This window comes from Ranitomeya imitator, chromosome 4 (genome assembly GCF_032444005.1).
Source record: "Ranitomeya imitator isolate aRanImi1 chromosome 4, aRanImi1.pri, whole genome shotgun sequence".
In the NCBI taxonomy this organism is placed as follows: domain Eukaryota; kingdom Metazoa; phylum Chordata; class Amphibia; order Anura; family Dendrobatidae; genus Ranitomeya; species Ranitomeya imitator.
This window is the reverse complement of record NC_091285.1, coordinates 424,979,601-424,999,569: the sequence shown is the minus strand read 5'-3', so window position 1 is coordinate 424,999,569 and position 19,969 is coordinate 424,979,601. Positions and strand designations below refer to the sequence as shown.

General features: G+C 41.2%; 1 protein-coding gene across 2 annotated transcripts in view; it reads left to right on the top strand.

Annotated features, from left to right (window-relative positions):
- TYMP (thymidine phosphorylase) overlaps positions 1 to 15,936 on the top strand; it is a 37,800-nt gene extending 21,864 nt beyond the window's left edge. Inside the window, exons 6-11 of one of the 2 annotated variants that reach the window (XM_069765482.1) lie at positions 5,039 to 5,168; positions 7,511 to 7,629; positions 8,005 to 8,167; positions 8,962 to 9,174; positions 12,211 to 12,351; positions 12,668 to 15,936. In XM_069765482.1, coding sequence (XP_069621583.1) covers positions 5,039 to 5,168; positions 7,511 to 7,629; positions 8,005 to 8,167; positions 8,962 to 9,174; positions 12,211 to 12,351; positions 12,668 to 12,837 — 936 coding nt within the window. In that variant the 3' untranslated portion in view covers positions 12,838 to 15,936. The remainder of the gene's footprint in view (positions 1 to 5,038; positions 5,169 to 7,510; positions 7,630 to 8,004; positions 8,168 to 8,961; positions 9,175 to 12,210; positions 12,352 to 12,667) is intronic. The other variant, XM_069765483.1, reaches the window with a different exon arrangement.
- The last annotated feature ends 4,033 nt before the right edge of the window (positions 15,937 to 19,969 follow it).

Sequence of the window (19,969 nt, the reverse complement as noted above, 5' to 3'; positions counted from 1 at the left end):
GAATCTCTTGCCCCTCTCACACATACCAAAGCTCGCAAAATCAACAGACAACCCTGGCACACCAGCATGACAAAAGAACTGAGGCGAGCTTCCAGAGCTGCTGAGCGCAGATGGAAAAGATCCCACTCCATCGAGCACTTCATCGCATTCAAACAGTCCCTAACTGCTTTCAAAACCATGCTCGCCACAGCAAAACAAACCTACTTCTCATCTCTCATATCCTCCCTGTCTCACAACCCCAAACAGTTATTCAACACCTTCAACTCTCTCCTCCGTCCCCCAGCACCTCCTCCCTCCCCACTCATCTCAGCTGAAGACTTCGCCTCATTTTTCAAGCAGAAAATTGAGAACATCAGAGACAATTTTAGTAAACAACCCCCAGAATCCTTCCTCCCAACTACCCAGCCCTCCACCTCCAAAACCAACTTCTCCACCATTACAGAAGACGGACTCTCCACTCTACTCTCAAGATCGCATCTCACCACCTGTGCACTTGACCCACTCCCATCCCACTTCATCCCAAACCTCACCACAGTCTTCATCCCAACCCTAACCCATCTCTTTAACCTATCACTAACAACTGGCATTTTCCCCTCAAGCTTTAAACATGCCACAATCACACCTATCCTCAAAAAGCCCTCTCTTGACCCATCCTCTGTATCTAGCTATCGCCCTATATCACTTCTCCCCTTTGCCTCAAAACTACTGGAACAACATGTCCATACTGAACTGTCCTCCCATCTATCTTCCTGCTCCTTCTTCGACCGCTTTCAATCAGGCTTCCGGTCACACCACTCCACTGAAACTGCCCTAACTAAGGTCACCAATGACCTATTAACCGCCAAGAGCAAGCGACACTACTCTGTCCTCCTCCTCCTGGACCTGTCCTCTGCCTTTGACACAGTGGACCATTCCCTGCTGCTGCAGACCCTCTCATCCCTTGGCATCACAGAATTGGCCCTATCCTGGATCTCATCATACCTAACTGACCGTACATTCAGCGTCTCCCACTCACACACCACCTCCTCACCTCGCCCCCTATCTGTCGGAGTCCCGCAAGGTTCAGTTCTAGGACCCCTGCTCTTCTCCATCTACACCTTTGGCCTGGGACAGCTCATAGAATCTCACGGCTTTCAGTATCATCTCTATGCTGACGACACACAGATCTACATCTCTGGACCAGATATCACCTCCCTACTAACCAGAATCCCTCAATGTCTGTCTGCTATTTCATCCTTCTTCTCCACTAGATTTCTAAAACTTAACATGGACAAAACAGAATTCATCATCTTTCCCCCATCTCACGCGATCTCCCCAACGAACCTATCCATTACAGTAAACGGCTGCCCACTCTCCCCAGTCCCACAAGCCCGCTGTCTTGGGGTAATCCTTGACACTGATCTCTCCTTTAAACCACATATCCAAACCCTTTCCACTTCCTGCCGCCTCCAACTCAAAAATATTTCACGGATCCGCACATTCCTAAACCAAGAATCTGCAAAAACCCTAGTCCATGCCCTCATCATCTCCCGCCTTGACTACTGTAACCTCCTGCTCTGTGGCCTCCCCTCTAACACTCTTGCACCCCTCCAATCTATTCTAAACTCTGCTGCCCGACTAATCCACCTGTCCCCCCGCTATTCCCCGGCCTCTCCCCTCTGTCAATCCCTGCACTGGCTCCCCATCACCCAGAGACTCCAGTACAAAAGCCTAACCATGACATATAAAGCCATCCACAACCTGTCTCCTCCATACATCTGTGACCTCGTCTCCCGGTACTTTCCTGCACGCAACCTCCGATCCTCACAAGATCTCCTTCTCTACTCCCCTATTATCTCCTCTTCCCACAATCGCATACAAGATTTCTCTCGTGCATCCCCCCTACTCTGGAATGCTCTACCACAACATATCAGACTCTCGCCTACCATCGAAACCTTCAAAAAGAACCTGAAGACCCACCTCTTCCGACAAGCCTACAACCTGCAGTAACCACCGATTGACCAAACCGCTGCACGGCCAGCTCTACCCTCGCCTACTGTATCCTCACCCATCCCTTGTAGATTGTGAGCCCTCGCGGGCAGGGTCCTCTCTCCTCCTGTACCAGTTGTGACTTGTATTTTTCAAGATTATTGTACTTGTTTTATTATGTATACCCCTCCTCACATGTAAAGCGCCATGGAATAAATGGCGCTATAATAATAAATAATAATAATAATAATAATAATGGGACTGGTATTTCGGGAGTTTCTTGGCCATGGATCCAAAATTTCAATGTTTTGTTCACTGAGCCACTGAGTCATCACTTTATCCTTGTGACATGGTGCTCTGTCATACAAGGAAAATCATTGTTATTCACCAAATTGCTCCTGAGTCGTTGGAGGAATTTACTCTTGGAGGATGTATAGATTCTGTTCTTTACTCATGGCACTGTTCTTAAGCCCACTCCCTTGTATGAAAACTAACCGCATACATGAATGGTCTCAGGATGCTTTGCTGTTAGCATGACACAGGACGCATGGTAGCGCTCACCTTTTCTTTATTCACGCTTTCAGATGTCCCAAACAGTCTGAAAGGGGGCTTCGTCAGAGAAAATAACTTTACCCAAATTTTTTGCAGTCACCCCAGTACTCTACAGCCCAATTACTGTGTATCCTGCAAAGTTATTTTCTCTGACAAAGCCCCATTCAGATTGCTTGGGACCACTGGAAGAATGATTGTCCTGAGAAGAAAAAGTGACGGCTACTATGAGTCCTGTGTCAAGCCAACAGTAATGAATCCTGAGATCGATAATGTGAGATTGCATTTCATCCAAGGCAGTGAGCTCGCTCACAATTTTGTTTAAGAACTTCCATGAGTAAAGGTACCGTCACATTTAGCGACACTGCAGCGATCTAGACAATGATCCCGATCGCCGCAGCGTCGCTGTGTGGTCGCTGGAGAGCTGTCACACAGACAGCTCTCCAGCGACCAACTATGCGAAGTCCCCTGGTAACCAGGGTAAACATCGGGTTACTAAGCGCAGGGCCGCGCTTAGTAACCCGATGTTTACCCTGGTTACCAGCATAAACGTAAAAAAAACAAACACTACATACTTACATTCCAGTTTCTGTCATCCAGAGCTGTGCTTCTCTGCACTGACTGTGAGCGTCAGCCGGAAAGCACAGCGGTGACGTCACCGCTGTGCTCTGCTTTCCGGACGGCGCTTACACAGTGCAGAGAAGCACAGCGCTCGGGGACAGACACCGGAATGTAAGTATGTAGTGTTTTTTTTTTTTTACGTTTACGCTGGTAACTAGGGTAAACATCGGGTTACTAAGTGCGGCCCTGCGCTTAGTAACCCGATGTTTACCCTGGTTACCAGTGAAGACATCGCTGAATCGGCATCACACACGCCGATTCAGCGAAGTCTGTGGGAGTCCAGCGACGAAATAAAGTTCTGGACTTTCTGCTCCGACCAACTATGGCACAGCAGGATCCTGATCGCTGCTGCCTGTCAAACTCAATGATATCGCTAGCCAGGACGCTGCAATGTCACGGATCACTAGCGATATCGTTCAGTGTGAAGGTACCTTAAGGAATGGGATCTAACCATTCCCCAGGATCAACTTCTCTCAGCGATCCAGAAGCAATTTGGTGATAAACAATGCTTTTCCAGTATGATGAAGACCATGTCAAAAGGCAAAAGTGATAACTAAGTGGCTCAGTAAATAAAACATTTGCATTTTTGGCCCATGGTGAGAAGACTCCCCAGATCTCAATCCCATTGTGATCCTCAAAAAGCGGGTGGACAAACAAAAACACAGAAAGTGTGATAAACTCCAATCAAAGATGAGATAAGAATGGGTTGTCAGTCAGAATGCGGATATCCAGCAGCTTGGGTAAATTGCAGAAGTCTTGAAAAATAAACTTGTCCTATTTGTCAATAATAGCTTAAAATCTCATGAAATGCTAATAATTGTACTTTAGCAACCATATAAACATCTGACTAAAAGATCTAAAACCACCAAAGCAGCAAATTTTGGGAAAACCAAAATTTGTGTGAGTCTCAAAACCTTTGGCCATGTCTGTATAGTGCTAATTCGGACCAATTGGCTATGCATTGCAGGAATTCTAAGTGGACTTAAGGTACCGTCACACTAAACGACGCTGCAGCGATACCGACAACGATCTGGATCGCTGCAGCGTCGCTGTTTGGTCGCTGGAGAGCTGTCACACAGACTGCTCTCCAGCGACCAACGATGCCGGTAACCAGGGTAAACATCGGGTTACTAAGCGCAGGGCCGCGCTTAGTAACCCGATGTTTACCCTGGTTACCATTGTTAAAGTAAAAAAAACAACCACTACATACTTACCTACCGCTGTCTGTCACCGCTCTGCTTTCCGGCTGGCCGGCGCTCACAGCCAGTACAGGAGGAGTGCAGAGAAGCAGAGCGCCGGGGACAGACAGCGGTAGGTAAGTATGTAGTGGTTGTTTTTTTACTTTAACAATGGTAACCAGGGTAAACATCGGGTTACTAAGCGTGGCCCTGCGCTTAGTAACCCGATGTTTACCCTGGTTACCAGCGAAGACATCGCTGAATCGGCGTCACACACGCCGATTCAGCGATGTCAGCGGGAGATCCAGCGACGAAACAAAGTTCTGGACTTTCTTCCCCGACCAGCGACATCACAGCAGGGGCCTGATCGCTGCTGCCTGTCACACTGGACGATATCGCTAGCCAGGACGCTGCAACGTCACGGATCGCTAGCGATATCGTCTAGTGTGACGGTACCTTTACTGTACATGTATCAGCTACCTAGCCAAAGTCTCTGATAGGGGAAATTGAACCAGAGCAATCTTGTTTAATAAAATATGAGTTAGTAATTAATTATATTGATCAAGAAATGATTAGCCTGAATATGTGATCTATAAGTGCAGGGGAGTAACTGAGGGGTCACAGAGGTGCCATTCAATATAATGTGGAGACATAATAAGCCCCAATTGGCTATACATTGCCACTATCATTCCTCTATACAAACCTTTGTGTTTTATATGCAGATGATGGAAATCCTAAGCTCTGTTGGTTGCTGTATTGTTGGACAATCTAAGAACCTTGTACCAGCTGATAAGATCTTTTATGAGATGCGAGATGTGACAGCCACAGTGGACAGTCTGCCACTTATAACAGGTAGTATATCTTATACCTGCCACTCCACATCCATAGGGAACCTATCAATTTAGATTTTAGGATACTGACCTACCAGCAAGTTGTTATACTGAGGTTTAGCATTCTAGACAGGCTCCTCTCAAAGGTGTCTAATATAATAATATTGGATGCTCTATATATACTACTGGAGAAGAGCCCAGAGAAGAGTTTAATGGCCACTGACACACCCTCAGTCTGCAGAAGAAGACAAGGCCATCATATCTCATATTGCAGAGTGTGCACAGGTCCAAATGAGACCCAAGAATGTGCTAAATAGAAAGTGCATAACGGAGAAGAAGAAAGCTGGAACATGCATTGTATTACATAGTGAAACATACTTTTTCTCTACCAATGTTTTTTCCTGATTCTACACGTGTTGAGCTGTTGTCTTGCTGTTAAGAGCAGTTCAAAGATTAGCTACCACGTGAACATAGAAAAACTAGTATTGGGAGATGACTTATTGAATTCTATTGAAGAGTTGTCTGGGCATGCTCTGTAACATGTGCAGAGGTCACTGTGCAGGAAGTAAAGCTGTGACTATTCTCTACTGAAAGTGATGTATCTTGTCTTGTCTTCAGTTTTATAATAGAGATGTTGTTTTCCACTGTAATCCTGCCCCTGATGGTGATGAGATGACTGCTGAGAAGTAAACTTAAAGTGTAAGTGCCAAACAGGGGCGTAACTATAGTAGGTGCAGGGTTTGCAGTCTCACACGAGCCATGGAGCTTAAGGGACCCAAATGGTCCATTTGGCCCATATGAAATGGCCAATACTATTATAAACCCATGATAGTTGGGGGACACTGTTGAAGATTTTCCATTGGGGCCCACAAGCTTCAAGGTACACCACTGGTGCTAAACATGGTCTAAAGAATAAGAAATTGTGTTACAATACATTAACTTTAAGTATATACAGATATCAGTAGCAAAGGCTAGAATAGCATATCGTATGCATTTCCTTTATCTTAAATAGGAACATATTTTAATCTTTCCACTATCTCCAGAGCAGATGGGCTAATTAGTAAAATGTCACATTTGTTTCCTTAAAAAAAAAAAAATTATTATTAGCCCAAATTTGATTGTAAAATCATGCTGTGCATCTTTTGCTCTACATTTGGTGGTTTTCTGCATATATTGACACAATCCACATCTACTTATGCCACATTTGTAGTTACCTGTGCTTTCTAACCAGGAATAAGCTCTTTTTTCCTGAATTATTATATAAACTGGGTGATAACGTGTTGACTAAAGTCTTGGATTTTTTGGCTACAAATCGCACTCCATTATCTAAAATGGTGTTAGTTTTTTTATCCTGCCTCAAAATTGGAAGATGCCGTTTTATTATATTGACTACTTGTAGATATTCAATGGAAAATGGTGTAGAAAAAACTACTTGTGATTGAGAATCCCATATATCGCAGAGAGGCAGCTTGGATCTTAAAATTAGATACTTGTTTCCCCAAAGGAATGAATTATAAAACAGATCTGATGTATTTTTTATAAAGTGATGTTCTCATGTATAAATATAATAAAGATATGTGGTCTATGTATATATGTGGGGGTATTTTATGTATTTACATGTATTTATATAAATTGGCGAAGGGTATTGTTGTATTCTTACAATTTGTATTTGCAATATTATATATAGACTTAGTGGTTATAAAATAACTGAGGTTGGGCAGGGTGTGTGTCTTTGTCCAATGGGTACTCAGGTGTGTGATATATGGGTAATTGACATGTATTGTGATTGGCTGTAGCCTTCTGTTATGTGCCTGTATATATTGTGTTGTAATGTGTTTTTATTATGCTATGACTGAGGGCGGCATTGTCTGAAACGCGTCAGCTTGTTTTTATGATGCACTAATAAAGGACAAGATATTTATTCTATTTTCATCTCCTCCATTCAATATTTGCATGAGCTGGATAAGAGAGTGAATCGGCAAGATTAAAGACAGAATTATCACCCTCTGTTGTAATAATTCCAATGCCAAAATTTTTTTGTTAACTTTGTCCCAACTTTTTTGAGATATGTTGCTGAACATAGAAAATGTGTCAGGAGTTGGAGGTAGAGAAATGCTTTATTTCATTGGAAAAAATTAACTAATTGATAAATTGATGTCGCTAAAATGTCTAAATTTCAATGTCTGATATTCACTCTTTGTTATGTTGTGCATAAACTATTGATATAAGATATTTCCAAATCATTGCATTCTTGTTTTATTTGAATTTTACCCAGCACCCCAACTTTTTTGAAATTTAGGTTGGATATATTATACTATAATTTAATATTTCACATGTCTTTGGTGTTTACTTGTTTTCATTCAGCTTCTATCATGAGTAAAAAGGTGGCCGAGAGTCTCTCTGCATTAATACTGGATGTAAAGTTTGGTGAGGCAGCTCAAAGTCCAACTATTGAAGAGGCAAAGCATCTAGCAAATAGTCTGGTAAGTATGTGTTTGCTGGTAGGGGCCTGACACTGTCTCAGGTATTTATAATGATTAGTGATGAGCGAGTATATTCGCTGCTCGGGTGGTCTCCGAGTATTTTGGCACGCTCGGAGATTTAGTTTTTGTCGACACAGCTGCATGATTTGCGTCTGCTGGACAGCCTGAATAAATGTGGGGGTTACCTGTTTGTTAGGGAATCCCCACATGTACTCAGGCTGGCTAGCAGCTGTAAATCATGCAGCTGTGTCGACAAAAACTAAATCTCCGAGCACGGCAAAATACTCGGAGACCACCCGAGCAACGAGTATACTCGCTCATCACTAATAATTATATAAATGATATGATTTTCACGTAGACCTTTTCTTATCACAGGTAAATGTTGGTGTCTCTCTGGGAATTCCTACAATTGCTCTTATTACTAACATGGATAATCCCATTGGTTATTGTATAGGAAATAGCCTTGAAGTCATAGAAGCCCTAGAGTGTTTGGAGGGACGGGGGCCTGAAGACCTCAAAGAGCTAGTGCTACAAACAGGTCATATATTGTATTCCACTTCTGCTATATACTTTGTAATACTCTGCATTTTATCATGCATGACGCAAAAAGTAATACATGGGCCATGTACTGTATGTAATTGTCAAGCATCTTTATTAGAACTTCACATGATGCCATTGAACACTCAGATATTCCTCTTGGTATATTACTAATTTGACTGTTTTTAAAAGGTGAATAGTGATACAAATCTGTCAAACTAATTATACATATATGTACAGTGAGGGTGATCAATGAGTGGAACAGACTGCAACGGGAGGTGGTGACTTCTTCAATGGAAGTCTTCAGAGGCTGGACAGACATCTGACTGAGATGGTTTAGTGAATCCTGCATTGAGCACGGGTTTGGACACGATGACCCTGGGGGTCCCTTCCAATTTTAACAGTCTATGATTCTACAGCACAACTCAGACTTTAGTGTTAGGGTTAGATAAACTGCTGCATGATGACTGAAGTCGTGCCGGCACACCATAACTGAAAGCTGGTGGCTTCCAGGAGAAATATAATTCATTTTCTCCTGAGTCTCGCATTTTCAGTAATGCTATTAACCTGCAAATTAACGCTAAATCAACAAGATGTATTTATTTAACTCATATATTAGGTTAATAGCATTATCAGATGCTATAAACCTGAAGATGAATGCCTTATCTGTACGCTAGGAGCGTTATCTTATCTTACAGGTTCCCTTTAAGTACTTGTTTCAATTAATATGTATTTTCCATGTAGTAAGGTTCTAAGAATGCATTATTATGTTGTGCTATCTTTCCTTATCTACAGGTGGTCATCTCCTTTGGCTCTGTGGAAAGGCTAATTCAGCAACACACGGGGCAGAGAAAATTGCCAGCGTTTTAAGTGATGGATCTGCGCTCCAATGCTTTCGAAAGATGCTGGAAGCACAGGGTGTCAAACCTGACATAGCAAGGACTCTGAGCTCCAGCAGCAAACTGGGAAAAGCAGCTCATACAGAAGAACTTACAGTTCCCAGAACAGGTCAGAATATTGTTAGGCTTATAGTAACTCCTCAGTACCAAGAAATATGTAGCATCATTCATATAGTGAGTTTCAAACCAGGATGTGGATATACAGTATGTATGAAAGACCTGCATATTACTATGAAATAAAAATGTAAAATCAGCAACTGTTTCAAATCATGGGCCCATTAGTTATTACCCAGTGACCCTTACTAGCAATATACAGGCCTAAATTATTATTATTATTTATTTATATAGCACCATTGATTCCATGGTGCTGTACATCAGAAGGGGTTACATACAAATTACAGGAAACAGACTAGCAATGACAGACTGATACAGAGGGGCGAGGACCCTGCCCTTTCGGGCTTACATTCTACAGGATGGTGGGGAAGGAGACAATAGGTTGGGGGTTGTGGTAGCTCCGGTGTTGGTGAAGGGGTAGCTCCGGTAGTGGTTATGAGGCAGCGGGGTCATTGCAGGCTGTTGGCTTTCTTGAAGAGGTGGGTTTTCAGGTTCCGTCTGAAGTAACCGAAAGTGTTTGATAGTCGGATGTGTTGGAGCAGAGAATTCCAGAGGATGGGGGATATTCAGGAGAAGTCTTGGATGCCATTAGGTGAGGAGCGAGTTAGGCTGGGTTCACACTCCGTTGTGTGAACCCGTTTAGCGGACTACGTTACACCACGGCATCAATACGATGACACTGATACCAAACATATAGTTTTTCTTTTATTTAAAAATTCTGAAATTTGTATGGAAAAAAAAGTTTTTGCATCTGTTACCATTTTCCAAGACCTGTAGCGTTTCCATTTTTCAGGTTCTGGGGCTGAGTGATGTCTTATTTTTTGTGTCCTGAGCTGACTTTTTATTGATACTATTTTTTGGGTAGGTACGATGTTTTGATTGCCTCTTATTGCAAGGTAATTCTGATGTTTGGATTTTTTTCTTGTTACTCTATCGGATTAATTTATTTTGTATTTTGATAGATTGGACATTTCTGAATGCCGCTATACCAAATGTGTATTTTTTTGGTTTATTTTCAATGGGACAAAAGGGTGGTGATTTGAACTTTTTTTAAAATATTTTTTTTTTTCATATTTTTAAAAACTTTTTTTTTCACTTTTTACTGACTTCAATAGTCCTTTTAGGAGACTTGTTGAAGCTGTTATCATCCGATCGCTTGTGCAGTTCTTCAGCACTGCTATGTATAGCAGAAATCACAATCTCTTATGAACGCCAGCCCCTGGAGTATCATAATGATATGCAACCTCCAGCTGTCATGACTACCTATGAGTGCCCCACAATCACATGACAGGGGTGCAGATGGGCGGCTGGAGCATGTTTATTTAATCAGCTGTTATGTGCCTTTAACAGCTGCGGATCGGAGGTCCACCTGCGGCTGTTAGCCAGTTAAATCCTGCTGTCAATCTCTGATAGTGGGATTTAAATGGTTAACAGCTGCGGGTGGAGCTCCAATCCACCGGCGGCTGTTAAAGGCACATGACAGCTGATTAAATCAACTGTCATGTATGGGAAAAGATGCGGGCTCAGCACCGAAGCCCGCACCAAAGCCTGCATGCCATAAATGGGTTAAAACCTTGAGAACAGGGCTACCATAGGGGAAGCCTGCATCCTGAATAGAGCACTTGTGCGCATGGGTAGCCTCCGTTTCATTGTTTTCTGTGGGAATAGCTAATAGAGACAATAAATGGAGCTAATACCCTTCATGCATACCTCCGCTCCATTCAGGATGAGACTCCAGAGGTCTATCCTCTGGGTTTTAAGGTGCTGGTCTCTGAATTCTTCCTGGTCTCAGTAGTTGGATCTCCAGTGATCAGAACGTTATCTCCTATGCTATGCTTTTTGAGGGAAGAACCCTTTAAATGTTCAAGACCTAGTCCTGGTCATACACTTGAGGGTTTGATCTATTAAAGGGGCGTGGAATCTTTTTTTCTGCTAAGTGCCATTTGGATATTTATATAATCCTTCTGGGGCCATACAAAATTATCAACTGCTACATTTGGTCAAACATTTAATTAACTCACACTATAAGGGGTTAGTTAATTAAATGACTGAAAATTGCTTCTCTTTGGTGCGGCTGTGATGTTAAATGTTATGAATGATGATTTGCCTTGTGTTCTGCCTTCCTCCACGTATGATGCTGTGTGGATTCTAGCATACGGCTAAACCTTCATCCATTGCCTCAGTAAACAGACTGTATAGGTTCTTAAGTCTATATTTATTGAGATGGTGAACGATGAACAACAATAGTAGATGATATTGTGAGATATTCGACATAATGGATGATCAGGTAAAAACTACAAAGGAAATAACAGTGCATGAGTACTTGGCATATTACAGCATGTTACAAGATGCAATAACATGAATAACAGAGAGATTAGAGAACTAACACTGAACACAGGATAAAGCAGATACACAGTTATCATGGCTATCTTAGGGCAGGTTCAGGCTGTCAGCATTGTATTACGGTACTTTATACAGGCAAACATCTATCTGCATACAGAGAAACAGCAATATGAAATAAAGCACAACATGCCTAACTACACACTCTGCTACACAGTGGCTGCATAATTGTTCGAACATAACACACACATGTAAGTACATTTGTGCCTCATCGGAATCCGCTTATCAAGAGCAATGATCTGCAGGAAGAGAGAGCCAGGAACACGTGTGTAAGATTCAAGGACCGGGGGAAAATGGCTACTCTTGCCCAGGAAACCAGGGGGGGGGGGGGGGGTTCTAGTCAGAACACAGGCTTCAAGCGATAAGCTCCTGGATACAGAACAGGATAAATGTGTACCTAATGACCTCTAATGGTGACAACTGGTGCTACATTGTGAATTAACTTGCTTCACATTAATGGGCAGGACACCTTGAGTTGGAGCTCAGGCGACTCTTGATCTATTGTGTCAGTTTCAACACATCAACGGCACACATTTTATTTCCTTTCAATGTCTCTTTTGGAGCACAATAGAAATTATTTGTATTTCAAACCAATTTCATAAAATATGACAAACTTTATAAATATATCTAGGTACAGTGGAGTTAATCCGAGCCAGACCTATTGCCGAAATCCTGAATGCACTTGGAGCTGGGAGAAAGAAAGCTACAGATGTAATTAACCATAGTGTTGGAGCAGAACTGCTGGTGAGAGTGGGGCAGCGGGTAGAGAAAGGTAAAGCATACTTACATGGCAACTAAAAAGCAATTCTTTAGATTTACTAAGTGCTTAGTTTGTTATGAAGATGAATATGAGTACACGATTGCAGTAAGACATGGGTCAGTGACACTGTTAATAAACCATTTTCTGGCGCTCACCTTCTTGACTGCCAGGTGGGCCATGGTACTCCGAGAGCATCTGAAGAACAGCTAACTGCTACTGTATATTTTAAATGTATCTTAATTTTTGTAATATTGTAATGATGCACATCTCCATTATATGATAAGATGAAAGAAATACTTACAAACTCTAACATTCTCCCTCTACACAGGAGCTCCCTGGATACGGATCCATTATGAGAAACCACTTCTTCAAGAAAGACAGCGACAGACCCTTCAGAATGCTCTTTGTATTTCAGATCAACCTGCTTTTATCCCCGCATCTCTTATTAGGGATGTTATTCATGATTCTAGTGTACGCAGGGAGGGGGAGTTCAGCTGAGTGACATCTCACCATTTCATTTTATTTATACAGTTTCATAAAAAATGTCAAGACATGAATTAGATTAGTAAAGTGAAACTCCAGTCAACTTTTCATATTTATCAGGATGTGGCCACCAGGTTCATGATACCAGGCTGTTATTGCAATTCTTCAAGGTGCTCTGTGCGGAAAAATTTCTTAAAGGTGTTGTTTGTATATTACATGTGGTATTATAGTGGTTGTCAACATGGAAAAATATTAATTCCTATGCTTTCTATTCTTCATACAGTGGATGTAATACGTCTTCACACCACTTATAAAATTCCAACTTTTTGTCATGTAAAAATCATGCCAAGAAGAATAATTTCAGAACTTTTTCCACTTTTAAAGTAACCAATAATCTGTACAATTTAGTTGAAAAACAAACTGAAATTGTTTTGGGTGGAAAAATAAAAATAAAGAACTAAAGTAATATAGTTTTATCTTTGTATTCACACCCTTAAACTAATATTTTGTTGTTTGTGCATTTTAAAATTATGACAACATTCAGTCTTTTTGGGTAGGAGTCTATTTGCATAGCATATTTAGTAATGTCAACCTTTGCCCACACTACTTTGCAATAGCGCAATCTTCTTACTTTTCAATTGGATTCAGTTGTTCTGAGCTCTAGCTGGGCCATTCTAAGACTTTGATCTTCTTCTGGCGAAAACATTTCTTTTTTGATTTGGCGTTATGCTTTGGGTAGCTGTTGTGCTAAAAAGTGACATTCCTTATCTTTTTAGTAGAGTCCTGAAGGTTTTGATGCAAAATTGACTGACGTGAAACTGTTCATAATTCCCTCCACCTTGACAAAAGTGTCATTTAAAACTCATGAAAAACAGCACAAAAGCATATTGCTGCCTCCACCAAGCTTCACTGTAGGTATGGTGTCTTTTTGGTGATGCCAAACATACCTTTTGGAATGATGGCAAACAAGTTCTAACTTGGTTTCATTAGACAATAACATGTTTTCCCATATGCTTTTGGCAAACTTGATGTAGGTTTTGTTAAAACATAGCCAGGCTTGGATGTTTTTATTTGTTAAAAAAGGCTTTCATCTTACAACCCAATCCCACAAGCCAGTTGTCACATTCAGCACAAAAGCAGTACTTGCCAGAAATTACTTCAGCTTCTTTAATGTTGCTGTAGGCCTCTTGGATGCCTCTCTGACTAATTTGTTTCTTGCATTTTCATTAATCTGTGAGGGACAATAGTTCTAGGTAATTTCACTGTTGCACCAAATTTAAACCACTTCTAGATGACCGTCTTCACAATGTTCTATAGATGCCTTGGAAAATTTTTTGTAACCTTCTCTTGACTGATAGCTTTCAACAGTGAAATCCCTTTGATGTGTTTACAGACAATTGATTTTATCTTAAATTGCTACTAAGAAAATGTCAGGAAAATCCTTTATTATTATTGTTAATGTTATTATTATTATTTAACAGCCTTGAGGTTGATATCGTGCAATGGTGACTTGATGGATGAATGCTCTGTAGGAAGATCGATCTTATGCAAGCCTAGATGGGACCATCAGGGTCTTCTCAGCCATTAGCTTGATATCATCAAGCCATCAGGTTGCTGGTCTTTCTCTTTGCTGTGTTCCTTCTATTGTTCCAACTATAATGTCCTTCTTCAGTGATTGCTCTCTTTGTATGATGTGTCCAGCAAGGCAAGTCGTAGCTTGGTGATCATTTCTTCGAGTGACATGTCTGGCTTGATTTGATGCAAAATGTATTTATTTGTTATTCTTACCATCCATGGTATTGATAACATCCTTCTCTAGCACTACATTTCGAAGGAGTCGATTCTTCTTCTTTCTTTATCATTCAGATTTTTCATTTGTATGTTAACATAAAAAAGGCCAAACTATGTACGAGCCATGCTATCGTCCCTAGTGAAACATTCCTTGTTTTGAAGACCTTGTCCCGTGACTTCATTGTTGATTTGCCCATATCTATTCTCCTATTGACTTCCGGTGTCTTTGCTGCATCTGAAGTTATCATTGATCCGAGTAGGTTGAAGTCCTTTACAACTTCCAGTTCATCTCCATCCATCTCAAATGTGTCTCGGTCAGTGTATTTGCTTTCTTTTGTATTGAGAAGCAGTCCAATGTTCGAACTTTCCATATTGACACTCCCTAATAAGTCCTTCATTTCATGCGTGCTTATTGCTATAAATGTTTTATCATCTGCGTATTTAAGATTGTGGATGATCCATCCAGCAATTTTGATTCTTTGTTCTTTTTTGGCAAGTCTAGGCTTCCTGTAAATAGCTTCTGCATATAAATTGAAGAGAAATGGTGACATGACAGGATACAGCCTTGTCTGTTGCAACGTTCTACTTTGAATCATGCCATGTTGCGCTCTGTTCGGATTGTTGCTTCTTGGTCAAAGTAAAGGTTCCTAATGAGGCGGATCAGATGGTTAAGTACACCTATATCCCAGTTTCTGGAAGAACAGCTAAACATTATATGACATTAGTATTAATTAGAATCACTGTAAATCAGTGTTCCCCAACTCCGGTCCTCAAGAGCCATCAACAGGTCATGTTTTCAGGATTTCCTTAGTATTGCACAGGTGATGGAATTATTGCCTGTGCAGGTGATGTAATTATCACCTGTGCAATACTAAGGAAATCCTGAAAACATGAGATGTTGGTGGCTCTTGAGGACTGGAGTTGGGGAACACTGCTGTAAATGATGGCAGCTGTGTAATACCTATTGTTTAACATTACTATTACATTACTATTGTTTAACATTGGCTAATTATGAACATAACCACATCCCGAATTATAAGAGGAACTTCACACTTATGAAACCACTTTTATTTTAGTTTTGCAATTTGTATTTCCCCCTCAAAATGATTTCAGTTTGTTTCTCAATGGCTTTGTAAAGATTATAGGTGACATTAAAGGTGGGAAAAATTCTAATTTGATTATTCTTGCTATGATCTTTTCCCATGGAAATAACCTGTCAATTTAACATGGTATGTAGACTTTTCATATCCGCTGTGTATCATTACAATTCTGGCTTGTATTTGACATATTTCCTCTATCGGCAAATAATAAATGCTATTTGTGAAAAAATTGACTGGATCAAATCAATAGGAAAGCCAGCCCCATTTTCTGGAACATAACTGTAGAAGAAATCAGCGCACATAGGGTCTTATCCGATGGACAAAATAAGCGATCTATTCAAATTGCACTAACCTGATAGATCTAATGTAATGACATATAGATCTCTTTGAGAATATCAGCTGCAGCAGATCCACGGGTCTGTAGGTGACCATATCAGATGTGAAGACGTAGAAGGTTTGTGGATGTAATCTGCGCTGCCGATTAAAATGAAGGACCAAAGATATCCAAGTGAAGGAAAGTGGTTTTTATTTCAACGCGTTTCGAAGTTCAAGTGACTTCTTCCTCAGGAACACAACCACATGTTGAGGAAAAAGTCACTTGAACTTCGAAACGCGTTGAAATAAAAACCACTTTCCTTCACTTGGATATCTTTGGTCCTGCATTTTAATCGGCAGTGTGGATTACATCCACAAACCTTCTACCTCTTAACAGCCCAATTTTCTGTTCATGTATAGGTTGTAACAAAAAGGGGTCTGGCTTAAGGTACCTTCACACTAAACGACGCTGCAGCGATCCAGACAACGATCCGAATCGCTGCAGCGTCGCTGTTTGGTCGCTGGAGAGCTGTCACACAGACAGCTCTCCAGCGACCAACGATGCCGGTAACCAGGGTAAACATCGGGTTACTAAGCGCAGGGCCGCGCTTAGTAACCCGATGTTTACCCTGGTTACCATCCTAAAAGTAAAAAAAACAAACGCTTCATACTTACCTTCCGCTGTCTGTCCCCGGCGCTCTGCTTCTCTGTACTGGCTGTGAGCACAGCGGCCGGAAAGCAGAGCGGTGATGTCACCGCTCTGCTTTCCAGCCGCTGTGCTCACAGTGAGTGCAGGAAAGCACAGCGCCGGGGACAGACAGCGGAAGGTAAGTATGAAGCATTTGTTTTTTTTACTTTTAGGATGGTAACCAGGGTAAACATCGGGTTACTAAGCGCGGCCCTGCGTTTAGTAACCCGATGTTTACCCTGGTTACCAGCGAAGACATCGCTGAATCGGTGTCACACACGCCGATTCAGCGATGTCTGCAGGGAGTCCAGCGACCAAATAAAGTTCTGGCCTTCTAGCCCCGACCAACGACATCACAGCAGGATTCTGATCGCTGCTGCCTGTCAAACTAAATGATATCGCTAGCCAGGACGCTGCAACGTCACGGATCGCTAGCGATATCGTTTAGTGTGAAGGTACCTTTAGTTATTGAAGTAAACCAGTCAGCCCCATCACATATTGCACTGACAAAAAGCGGATAAAGGAAACTCTCATGTTTTAAACACAAACTAATGGTGGAGAGTCGAACCCTGCAAATGCTTTGATATCTGAAAATAGGGACAACTTTTAAAATAAAAGGATATTAGTAAGTTGTATAAAATTTGATTAGGCATATATTTAAATATATTTTTTTAAATCAACAACCTATTGAAGAAAATGGCTGCGTCATAGTGGGCTATATAACAGACATTCGACATGCTCATTCGAGGACATTACTTCCCGTTTTTGCAATTTCCCCGGAAAGTATTCCTGCTCTGCAGCAAATGGCTAAAGCTACACCCCACAGACTCCCCACTCTTCCCACACTCTATATGCACTTTGCACAAAACCATATATCAAATTCACTATAAGCTAGGGCCACATAGCAGTATTTGCTCTCATCCGAGAGAATTGGGTTAATTATTGAAATCGCACTCGGATCAGATTTTGATCAGAGTGTGATCCAATTCTCTTGTAAATCTTGTTTCTTTTTTTTTAATTTTCTTCACCTTCCTGAGCCCTTTAATAAATTGGTTGTCCAGTAAGGGTGTATAATAACAATTTATTCATTATCAAAACAGTTAAAATGTATTTAACCCCTTAGTGACAGAGCCAATTTGGTACTTAATGACCAGGCCAATTTTTGCAATTCTGACCACTGTCACTTTATGAGGTTATAACTCTGGAACGCTTCAACGGATCCCGCTGATTCTGAGAATGTTTTTTCGTGACATATTGTACTTCATGTTAGTGGTAACATTTCTTCGATATTACTTGCGATTATTTATGAAAAAAACGGAAATATGGCGAAAATTTTTAAAATTTTGCAATTTTCAAACTTTGTATTTTTATGCCCTTAAATCAGAGAGATATGTCACAAAAAATAGTTAATAAATAACATTTCCCACATGTCTACTTTACATCAGCACAATTTTGGAAACAAAATTTTTTTTTGTTAGGGAGTTATAAGGGTTAAAAGTTGACCAGCAATTTCTCATTTTTACAACACCATTTTTTTTTAGGGACCACATCACATTTGAAGTCATTTTGAGGGGTCTATATGATAGAAAATAATGAAGTGTGACACCATTCTAAAAACTACACCCCTCAAGGTTCTCAAAACCACATTCAAGAAGCTTATTAACCCTTTACGTGCTTCACAGGAACTGAAACAATGTGGAAGGAAAAAATGAACATTTAACTTTTTTTTGCAAACATCTTAATTCAGAACCATTTTTTTTATTTTCACAAGTGTAGAAACAGAAATGTAACCATAAATTTTGATATGCAATTTCTCCTGAATACGCCAATACCCCATATGTGGGGGTAAACCACTTTTTGGGCACACCGCAGAACTTAGAAGTGAAGGAGCGCCGTTTGACTTTTTCAATGCAGAATTGGCTGGAATTGAGATCGGACGCCATGTCACGCTTAGAGAGCCCCTGTTGTGCCTAAACAGTGGAAACCCCCCACAAGTGACACCATTTTGGAAACTAGACCCCTTAAGGAATTTATCTAGATGTGTGGTGAGCACTTTGAACCCCCAAGTGCTTCACAGAAGTTTATAACGTAGAGCCGTGAAAATAAAAAATCGCTTTTGTTTACACAAAAATGATCTTTTCGCCCACAAATTCTTATTTTCACAAGGGTAACAGGAGAAATTAGACCACAAAAGTTGTTGTGCGATTTCTCCTGAATACGTCGATACCCAATATGTGGGGGTGAACCACTGTTTGGGCGCACCGCAGAGCTTGGAAGTGAAGGAGCGCCGTTTTACTTTTTCAATGTAGAATTGGCTGGAATTGAGATTGGACGCCATGTCGCGTTTGGAGAGCCCCTGATGTGCCTAAACAGTGGAAACCCCCCACAAGTGACCCCATTTTGGAAACTAGACCCCTTAAGGAACATATCTAGATGTGTGGTGAGCACTTTGAACCCCCATGTGCTTCACAGAAGTTTATAATGTAGAGCCGTGAAAAAAAAAAATCGCATTTTTTCTACAAAAATGATCTTTTTGCCCACAAATTTTTATTTTCACAAGGGTAACAGGAGAAATTAGACCACAAAAGTTGTTGTGCAATTTCTCCTGAGTACGCTGATACCCAATATGTGGGGGTAAACCACTGTTAGGGCACACCGCAGAGCTTGGAAGAGAAGGAGTGCCGTTTTACTTTTTCAATGTAGAATTGGCTGGAATTGAGATTGGACGCCATGTCACGTTTGGAGAGCCCCTGATGTGCCTAAACAGTAGAAATCCCCCACAAGTGACCCCATTTTGGAAACTAGACCCCCTATGGAACTTATCTAGATGTGTGGTGAGAACCTTGAATGCCCAAGTGCTTCACAGAAGTTTATAATGCAGAGCCGTGAAAATAAAAAATATTTTTTTTTTCCACAAAAAAGATTTTTTAGCCCCCAAGTTTTTATTTTCACAAGGGTAACAAGAGAAATTGGACCCCAAAAGTTGTTGTCCAATTTGTCCTGAGTATGCTGGTACCCTATATGTGGGGGTAAACCACTGTTTGGGCACACGGCAGAGCTCGGAAGGAAGGAGCGCCGTTTTGGAATGCAGACTTTGATAGAATGGTCTGCGGGTATTATGTTGCGTTTGCAGAGCCCCTGATGTACCTAACCAGTAGAAACCCCCCACAAGTGACCCCATTTTGGAAACTAGACCCCCCATGGAACTTATCTAGATGTGTGGTGAGAACCTTGAATGCCCAAGTGCTTCACA